We start from the raw sequence: 10,895 nt of genomic DNA, 5'->3' as shown, positions 1-10,895 counted from the left end.
ATTTTAAATAATAAAATTAATTTGAAAAATAATTTTAAATTGAGAATATAAAAAAGAACAATCTTTTCAATTTTTTTTAAGAAATTTGGAAAGGAATTAAATCAAGAATTTTAAAAGAAAATTTTTTTCTAAATATTTTTTAACTTCAAAAAGAAAAAAAAAAACATTTCCAAATCTTTCTAAGATTTTTAAACTTGTTAAATTATTTTTTTTTCTTTTGTACAATATGATTTTAAAAATCCACTAGATTTTCTCTGATTTATTCTTATGGCGAGAATTCTTTTAAAAAATCATGTGTTTAAACTTTAAATCATTATTCTTTATAATTAACCCTAAACTCTTAGATTGCTTTTTTATTTTTTATTTATTATTTTTATTATTTTTTTGAATTTTTGAATTTGTATATCCTCAAAGTGTGGAAGAGTCCACGAAAGAATATAGTAGCGCTACATTGCAAGCATGAGATTAGGTATAAATTTTAAAATATAGATAGTAGAGAGTAGAAACCATTATGTAAATTTAAGTACTTTTTTCATATTTAATGAATTATAACTCTTTTGTTTTTAATCCTGTAAGTTTTACATTCACATATAAAGTAAGATTTTGTGAGTGTTTTCCATGTGAATTATTATCTTCTTGGGATTGAATTTCTCTTTTACCGTACAATTCGTTAAGAAAAATAAAAAAATTAAAATCTGAACTAAAAAGGAATTAATAGATAACCGCCCTTATATATATATTACTCCCGGATAAGAAACTACAAGAATTTAAATATATAAAAAAGAAAATTATAATTTATTTTTCCTTTAATGGAAAACCGCTTTCATTTATAGGTAGGATTATTCGTGGATTGAACAGTAGTTATATAAATGTATATTGCCATTAGAACAGGATTGAAAGTTAGGTTGCATGCAGCCATGGGTGCTATATATATACCTCCTATACTCTATTTTACAAGGCATTCATATAAGGTGCTGCAAATATCTTATCCTATTCAAGTTCTTCCCCTGGGTTTGTGTCTCCAGAAAAAGAAAAATGGTGAAATTGATGGCTACTTACACGGTGAGACCAGCCAAGGAGACACCGGGAGGCTACAGGTGTTTATCAGACAGTGATCAAGTTAGAGCTCTCACTCACGCACCCACCATCTACTTTTACTCACCTGTAAATGTGTCCCTTGAATCGGCCACCGAGATTCTGAGGCACTCTCTGAGTGAGGCGTTGGTGATTTTCTATCCACTAGCGGGACGGTTGCACTGGATTGGTGGAGGCCGCCTTGAGCTCGACTGCAATGCCTTGGGGGCTCTACTCATTGCAGTCGAGTCCGAAGCCAAAATCGATGACTTTGGAGACTTCCGACCAACCCAAGAGATCCGAGCTCTCATCCCTTCAGTGGATTACAACAAGCCAATCCATGAACTACCATTGCTTTTGGTGCAAGTCACCAAGTTTAGCTGTGGTGGCATGAGTCTGGGCTTGGGAATATCGCATACCATCGCTGATGGCCTAAGTGCATTACACTTCATCTCGGAGTGGGCTAAAATCGCCCGTGGCGAGCAACCCAACAGCCCACCATTTCTGGATCGATCAGTTTTACTAGCCCCGGAGCATTTGAGTGCACCAGTGTTTGATCATCCAGAGTATAGTACTCAACCCCTCTTGATTGGGAAGCAGGATAACATGGAAGAGCGGAAGAGAGAAACCGCTACACTCATGTTAAAATTAAGCAAAGATCAAGTTGAGAAACTGAAGGACAAAGCCAATAAGGATTGGAGTGCTTCCAACAACAAGCGCCCCTACACCAGGTATGAGGCTGTTGCTGGACACATCTGGAGGAGTGCGTGCAAGGCACGTCAGCATGAAAGCCAGCAGCCAACAACATTGTCTATCATCGTTGATGCTCGCAATCGCATGGAGCCACCATTGCCACCCAGATATTTCGGAAATGCTACTTTTCGGGTAACTGCTGAAAGCACGTCAGGGGAGCTAGTCTCCAAGCCATTAGGCTATGCTTCAGGTAAAGCACGACAGGCAATAGAGAAGGCAACGCATGAATATTTACAATCATCTCTTGTGTATGTGAAATGTCAGGAGGATGTAACTCAGTTCAGGAATTTCCACACCGTTGGATGCGCCAAAGGAGCTTTCTATGGGAACCCTAATCTTGAGATCACTAGCTGGGCCAGACTGCCCATTTATGGGGCGGATTTCGGGTGGGGCCAGGAAATTTACATGGGTCCAGGAGCAATTGGCTACGATGGGAAGGTTTTCGTATTTCCCGGCCAGGGCCTAGAGGGATCATTCCTTGTTGCACTGAGGCTGCAAGTACGCCACATTGACGCTTTCCAGAAATTCTTCTACGAAGATATTTAAGCTTATATTTGGGGTTTCGCTTTCTAAATGAAAGATTATATTACCGCATTCAATAAAGATGGCAGCGTTTTTGTCACCTGAACTTTATTATGATGGATGTTGGAAGTTTTGATGGCCATTTTCCATTTAAATATTCATTTTGACCTTACATCTAAATTACTTATCAAAATAATTTCCATTTTTTTTTTTTACTTTTATAATATTTTGTTTTAAATTTATTTGAAACTACAGTTTTAGTATAAATTTAAAAATCATATTTTAAAATATTAGTTTATGATTTGTCGAAAATATGATTTCAAACTAATTTTTAAAAATAACTTTATGTTTAATTCTCACCCAAATTCAGTAAAGAAAATAATTTTATACTTTTTCCTTTTCCTAATTATTTATGATATTTAACCCATTTTTGTTAACAAATTCATATCCTCTAGAGATAAAAAGTGATCTCTATTAGAGGAAATCTCAAGTTGCTAATGTCATTTTTAGTTAACTTAATGTAAAATGAGATAAGATAAAAGAATGGATATTATATGTGATATTGCCAAAATAAAATACTCTTAAAAAGGGTTAGTATATCATGAGATAAAAACAAAAAAAAAACAAAAAACAAAAAACAGAGTTAGCCCATCACCAAATGTGCTAATAAGGGATATCCCCGTAATCTATTACCATCGGTTAAAGCCAAGTACCTGACCTGGCCACTACCAGTGCCACCTAGACAAACTGCTTTGCCATTTTGGCTTTTAACAAAAAGTCTACAAAGAGCATGCAAAAACTTGTAGAAAAGTCAACCTCTTCACAAGAATGGTTTGCTCCTTCACATGAAGAGTAGTTATAAAAAACATGAAAGGGGAACTCCTCAAGGGAAGACCATACTCAACATACAAAAAAAAAAAAAAAAAAAAACTCTACATCTCCAAAAACTATAGAAAATTTATCTTTGTATCTAGAAAGGATGAAATAAAATCTTTCATTTTTTATAAAGATTTTGAGCATCTTCCACTATAATAAAAAATAGGTTTCTAATACCTTATTTCATATTTAATTGGTAATGGGATAAAATAAGTTATATTATTAATTATCATATTTTATATTCAATCAATCATTAGATAGGACAAGTAACGGGATATATCATCATCTTTTTTTCTTTTTTTTTTATCTCCTTCACATGGGATATGTTAATTTCATGCTAATACATGGGATATGCATAAATTTATTTTTTCAATCAATTTTTTTTTATAAACTCATTTTGTAAAATAGTTTTTTATTATAAATTAAATTTATGGTTAAAAAAGATAATTTTAAAAATTTATAAACTAATATTAATATATAATATATAAATCATTTTTATATATATTAAATAACATAATATAAAAAAAATTATTTTATAAAGTTTAAACATTTTAATCATGAATATTGTTAAATATAAGAAAATTTTCAATTTTTTAAATAGAAAATATTGGAAAGTGATATAAGTTTTATTTTAAACATTAAAAAGAATATATATTTCATGTTATTTTTATTATTCATTTCACAAATTAAATATAAATATAATATACCATAATATATTTTATTGAACATACTATCTTAAAATATCACCTTAAAATATCATGTTTATAAAATATGTATATTCATCTTAAAATATCATGTTTATAAAATATGTATATCCAAAGCGTGAAATATATATTTTCTATCCAAAAGAATATAATATCTTAAGATATACATAACATATCATGTCAATCAAATGTAACTTAAAATTTTTATTAGAAATGTTAGGTATATGAACTAATCCCCAACACTAAAATCCCAAATCACTAAATTTATATATATATATATATATATATATATATATATATATATATATATAAGAATTAGCTTAGCCATTTGATACTTTTCTATTTTTATTATTTTTAATTTTAAAAAATAGAAATGATTAAAATTGGTTATAAATTTAATGTTAGAAAATTTTCATTTAGTGTTTTAACTTTCAAAAATAACATTTAGAATATTAACTTTTATATTTCAAAATTTTCTATGAATTTATTAAGTATTGAAATTGCATTTTTCAAGTGCATGATTGATAAGGAAAGAAACTTAACGTGGTTATTAAGACCATTCTTGATAATTAATTCAAACGTGTTTGATAATTATATAATCAATAGAAAAGACTTTGTTTGATTATCTTTTTAGTAATTTTACCGAGTTTTGGCTATTTTCTCAATGTTTGTGCCATAAAATGGTAATGTTTAATTAATTGTTATTATAATTATTTCCTTAAAAATTACTTTCATAGTAAAAAATTTTTAATATCTTACTTTTTAAAATAATTTTTAAAAATCATTAATTTTGAATGTAAGTTCTAAAAGTTCTTGTATTCATATATTAAAATTACTAATATTTATATCATAACGAGATACATTATTTATAGGCAACGAAGTAATAGGTGACTAGGTAATTTGGTTTTGGAAAAGGAAGTGAAATAGTTTTCTAATTTGGAAAACACGTTTCACAAACTAATGATGAAATAGTTTTATGGGAATTAGTTTTGAAAATTATTTAATTTTTTAACATATTTTATATATTTTTAATTGTTCTTTTTAATGGTTTTAATAACAATTGAAAATGCAAAGAACATTTTAAGAAATTTTGGGTAAATATATAATAGTTTGAGGGAGAAGCTTTAGTAGGAATTATTAACAACGGTTATTTTTGGATAACTATTTTTTAAACCATCAAAAAAATTAAAAATCTTTTCTTTTAAAATTCTGAAAATATTTAAAAAAATTAAAAAATTATATAAAAAGTAAAAATTGATATTTTAAAGTTATATATATATATATATATATATATATATATATATATATATATATATATATATATATATAATTTGTCATATTTGATAATAATATCCTATACATCGATAGAAAATATAAATTTTATAAATATATATTTATTATTAAGTTGTATTATAGATTATTTTATAATATTATTATGATAATATGTCTAATTTTAAAATATATTTAATATTAAAATTATGATATATTTTAATTTAAATGTATTCAATGATATCAAATAAATATATATATATATATATATATGTGGACCCCGCATTTCGGCTCATGCGTTTCCCACTCAATGGCGAGCTCGATTTTAATTTGAAAGATTGATTTGTTGATTAAAAATGACTTGGAGTCGCTACTTATTTTTGTTTTATTTTTGAAAGGAAAAACAAAATAAGAAAAAAAAAACCCTAAGTGTGACTCCTGAAGGAAAAAAACGGGTCTGTGAAAAACCGAGTCTAAATCCGGGGGTCAGGTTACTCATTGGGAAGGTACGGTGGTGAGCCGTAGCACCCCTCTAAGCCCGTATATGTACGACCTCTACTAAACGAATTGAGAAAATTGTGGCAATTAATTAATTAATTATGGATACCAAGAAAAATAATCAATATACAAGTCATGGTGAAAATTAATATGCACAAAAACGATGATGAAATTTAATTACAAGAATACTCAAAATAAATAATAAGAGGATTATGCAAAATAATTTATTGAATTAAATAAATAAAAGATATTTAAAAAAAGGTTTTGAAGAAGTTTCAAATGATTCTATTAAAAATGATTTTGAATTAGTGATTTCCATTTATTCACTTAAAAAAGGATTAATTTATTTTTTCAATTTCAGTTGTGTTCAATTTTCAAAAAAACTATTTACACAGATTGTATCAAAAGAATTTATTACAAAATTTCAATTTGGGCACAAAAATTATTTTTACATGCTTTTGCTAGAAGATAATGAATGTTTACAATTTTATTTACAAAAGTATCTTGAATTCATTTTCATTTAAATAAATAAATAAACAAAAATACAAAAAAAAATTAAATCTCTATTTCTCAAAATACTTTTAATCTCATTTTAATTAAGGACAAGGAATTCATTTAAAAGAATATTTTTGGACAATTTTATTAAAAATTAATTTTTGGGACAACTTTAATTACAAAACAATTTTTGAACAATTTTTATTAAGCAAATAAATTTTTGGACAATGTTATTAAAAACAATTTTTCAAATTCTATTAAAAACAATTCTTTTGGATTTTTCTAAATTTTTATAAATAACAATAAAAAAACTTTCTTTTATTAAAAATAATATTTTTAAATTATTGTTTTATCAAAACACATTTACTGAATTCTTCCTCTCACTTAAACAAAATTTATAGTTTGTTCGATGTTTAATTCTGTACACAGTCAATAAATATATACAAATAAATATTTACAAGAACTAATAAAAATAAAACCAAATAAAAGTGAGAAATAAAATATGTGTCAAAATAAACTTACCACAAGTTCCACGTGTCATCAACTTGTACTCAGCCAACAAAATTGCAGAATGGGTCCATGCAAAAACAAAGATAGCACAAATGTAAATACCCAAAGATTTGCAAAATCCCAAGCAGATATTCAAACCTAAATTTCAATTTCAAATTAGTCCCATAAATTTCGCCAATTAAAATGAGCCCAAATTACTATAAGTCTTAAACCAAAACATAAAAAATAAAAATAAATAAATAAAATAAAAAAATACAAACACGATCAACCAAACCTAAAATTGGATAAATTAATATAAATTTTATTAGGCTTAAATTTAATATTCCATAGTTTAAACCTAATTTAATATACACCACAATTGTCCCATATCCAAATTAAATAATTCAAATTGACCAAACTCATATCAAATATTCAAATAATCCAACAAATCCCACCCACATTCTGTGCCCCAAAATTCACATCAATTAATAAGCCCACATAAAAAAATATGCTTGATAAAGAGAAATAATATTTCAAACCCAATCCAATAAGACTAAACAAATAACAAATTGACAATAGACCCAAATCCCAATAAACAATATGCGATTGATATAATCCAAATATCCTACATTGATCACTAAATGTAATATAACCTCAAAACCAAATTAACAAATTTCAAATTAATTCATCAACAATAAATTAACTCATATTTCATATTAATTAACAAAACTCAAACATAAGGCCCACAAACAAACATAAATACACAAATCCAATTTCAATAACAATTACTATTAAAATTAAAATAAGAAAAAAAAAAGTAATAATAATAATAATAATAAAACGTGTGTGATGGGGGAGTGAGGGGATGAGAGAAATGAGAAGATGGAAAAATAAAAAGAGAAAAAAAGGAAAATAGAGAATGGGAGAGCCGGCTCTGTGGATCTTTTGAGAAGGGAAGCAATAAAAAAATGAAAAAATAAAAATGAAAAAAAATGAAGCAGGGGGAGCTACTGTCGTGTGGGAGAGAGAAGGAAAAGGTGGAAAAAGAATAATAGAGGGAGAGACGGCCGTGGGAGTGAGGAGAGGAGGAAGAAGATGGAGAGAATGGAGGAAAAAAAATGGGGGCGGAATGGGGGGCTCGACCTCGGGAATAGTGGGGGAAAGCCTAAAAATGGAGGGCCAAAGGAAAGAAATGAGGGGGAAGGGAGGAGCCCCAAATCCAGGGGCCGGCCGTGGGAAGAAGAGAAAAGTGGGAGAGCCCTAAGTGGGAGAAAAAGTGGGGGGAAAAGATTGGGAATTGGGGGGAAAACAAAATGGGGGGGCAAAATGGGGAGAAAAACAAAAATGGGAAGTAAGGAAAGTGGGGGGCTGGCCATGTGGGAAGAGTGGGAAGAGAGAGAAGAAGAGGGTGGGGGTGGTTGGGGAGTAGGAAAAAGAGAGGAGAGAGGAGAGAGAAAAATAAAAAAATAAAAAATAAAAATAAAATAGATATAATAATAATAATAACAAATAAAATTAATAAGTAAAAATAAGATTTAAAATAATAATAATAAAATAATAAAAATAATAATAATGATAATTTACAAAATAATGAAAGGGTGAGTGGGTCTAAAATAACACATGTAATTGAGATTTAAAATTGGACTTAAAATTAATGTAAAAATAAAATTGGGACAAATTTTGGGGTCCACAATATATTTTAATATTTATATTTATTATATTAAATAAATATATAGATTATATAAAAAAAGAAAAAAATTATGTTTTTATATTTTTGATAATAAATTAAATTAAATAAAAAAATTCTAATTTATTTGCTTAATAATAAAAAAATCATGAAATATCAATAAAATATCCAAAAATATCTATTGATATATCTTTTCGAACTTTGCATACGTATCACAGATATCGGATATATAGTGGATTTTCACGAAAATATTCGGATATTTTAGTGAGATGGACAGAAAGGGGTGCCAACCCCCTCGCGCCGCCGCCCCCACCACGAAATCCTGCGTCCGCCACTGATGTAGGGTATGGTTGGTCCTCTGTATTTCTGAAGTCGGGCTGTCTGACATAATTATTGGGATTGTCCTTTACACCCACTTGCACTTGAATTTAATGCACCTGCATTTCATACCTGGCTGAAAATGAGCATACGTAAGGAATCCATACCTTATCCTGGGAGGCTTTTAATGCACTTGCATTTCATCTTTAAAGTGTTTCCATCACTGCATTCAATCAAAACCAGTGGTCACGACCTTGGTGATGTTGAGTACAACCGTAATTCCTCGAAAAGGGAAGCCCACGATTTATTTTTAAGGTTAATGAATGTCTACTACGTTGCACTTTCAACTACCAGTCTCACTCCTTGACGTGTGTATATATGAACAGATGAAAAGAAATACGATGTTAAAGGGTCCAATTATGGTACGATTGGTTTTAAAAAAAGAAGTTTAAGATTTTATATTTTGAAGGTTAGATTGGTTTTTAATTTTTTTATTTTATGCAAATATGTAAAGTTATGAGTTGAAATTTTTTTAACGATTTTAAAATTTTAGTTAAGAGTTTATAATGTGTAAAAAATAATAATTTTAATTCATTTCATGTTATTTCATAGAAATATAAAGTTGCAACTTGAATATTATCTTTTTTAAAAAATATTCTTTTTAGAATACATTTAGTAAAAAGTTTATCTTTTTATAAAAATTAAATATAAAAATTAATTGACCTATCAACAAAATTAAAATAGGATTTATATCCTTTTTTATACATTTTTAAATCATTTTATATGAAGTGTTGAGAAGTTGAAGATTTATTCAATGAGTAAAAATTGCAAAGAAGTTGAATGTCTTGCACTCTTAAGGTAAGAATATATATATTCTTTAGATAATGTATGTAGTAAAGAGTTTATCTTGTTTGTAAAAACTATAGTATTAATTTATTTATTATTCAAAATGATGTTACTAATATTCATTTGTTCAACATAATAATGCATGTTCATTGCGATTATAATTTTGTTACTACTTATTTTAGTTAATGTAGAATGAGATTTCATTATTTATATGAAGAGAATCATAATTATGTTGATCATATTTTTAGTAGGTTCATTATATATTTTGTACTCTCATTGCGTTTTTTTGTACATTGGTTACATTTTATATATCTTGATCATATTTTCCTATCTTGATTACATTTTTCATAAATTGATCGCATTTTTATACCATAGTCATATTTTACATCCACTAGTCACACTTTTCATAATCTAGCCTCATTTTTATACTTTGCTCATATTTTTCATAGTTTGATCACATTTTTCTTATTTTAATCACATTTTTCATACATTGATTACATTTTTCACAAACCAATTACATTTTTCGTATCTTAGTTATAGTTTTTGTACTCTGATCACATTGTTCTTACCTCAGTCATATTTTTTGTACTTTTATCACATTTCTGGTTTGTTGGTCACATTTTTCCTACCTTGGTCACATCTTTCTTTTCGAAATTGTTATCACTGTTAATAATAATTCAAATAGCATATTATATTATGATTTTGTCTTTTTTTGAAATGTTCCAATAGATAAAATGGAGAAAGGAAAGGCATGAGATATCATCATTGATTTGGAAGATGAAAATTATGAAAACAATATGGATAGTGGTAATTTTTACTATGATTGACATTCTATTTTGGAGAAAGTATTGAATGGTATTTCAATTGAAGATATATGGAAAATAGAATACAATTCCGAAGATAAGGCAAATGCATTTCACAATATGTATCCCAAAGTGACAAGATTTAGTGTATGAAAAGATTATTTAAATGTAACAAGAATCAAATTATGATATCTTGAAATTGGGTTTATTCTAGAGAAAGATATAGAGTGAACAAATGTTTTCAAAATTGAAAATCTACCAAGGAAACCAAAAACATTGAGTAGAGTTGGTTGTGAAGTTGCATTTTGTATCTAATTTAACAGGAAAAAAAAAGTGGATTGTTAAAAGAGTTTATGGTCGAGCATAACCATCCTTTAGTGGATGGAATTGATACATAATTTCTAACTTATGTAGGGCCCATACAGAACCTAGATAAGGTTTTATTGGGATTTAGTCCTTAAAAGTAAGACATGATGTAACAAAGTTAGACTTCATTATCCCCTAGGCTATCCCTTTTATGCATTGACTTTGATTTTAACATTCGACTTATATCACTTGTAT

General features: G+C 27.8%; 1 protein-coding gene across 1 annotated transcript; it reads left to right on the top strand.

Moving 5' to 3' along the window:
* The first annotated feature begins 995 nt into the window (after positions 1-995).
* Positions 996-2,449, top strand: LOC117924899 (spermidine hydroxycinnamoyl transferase-like). Its single transcript, XM_034843630.1, has one exon. It carries the CDS (start codon positions 1,036-1,038, stop codon positions 2,371-2,373), a length of 1,338 nt encoding a protein of 445 aa, XP_034699521.1. The 5' UTR covers positions 996-1,035; the 3' UTR covers positions 2,374-2,449.
* Positions 2,450-10,895: the final 8,446 nt, after the last annotated feature.

The sequence above is a fragment of the Vitis riparia genome, chromosome 11 (genome assembly GCF_004353265.1).
Source record: "Vitis riparia cultivar Riparia Gloire de Montpellier isolate 1030 chromosome 11, EGFV_Vit.rip_1.0, whole genome shotgun sequence".
In the NCBI taxonomy this organism is placed as follows: Eukaryota; Viridiplantae; Streptophyta; class Magnoliopsida; order Vitales; family Vitaceae; genus Vitis; species Vitis riparia.
This window is presented reverse-complemented; position numbering and strand designations above follow the sequence as displayed.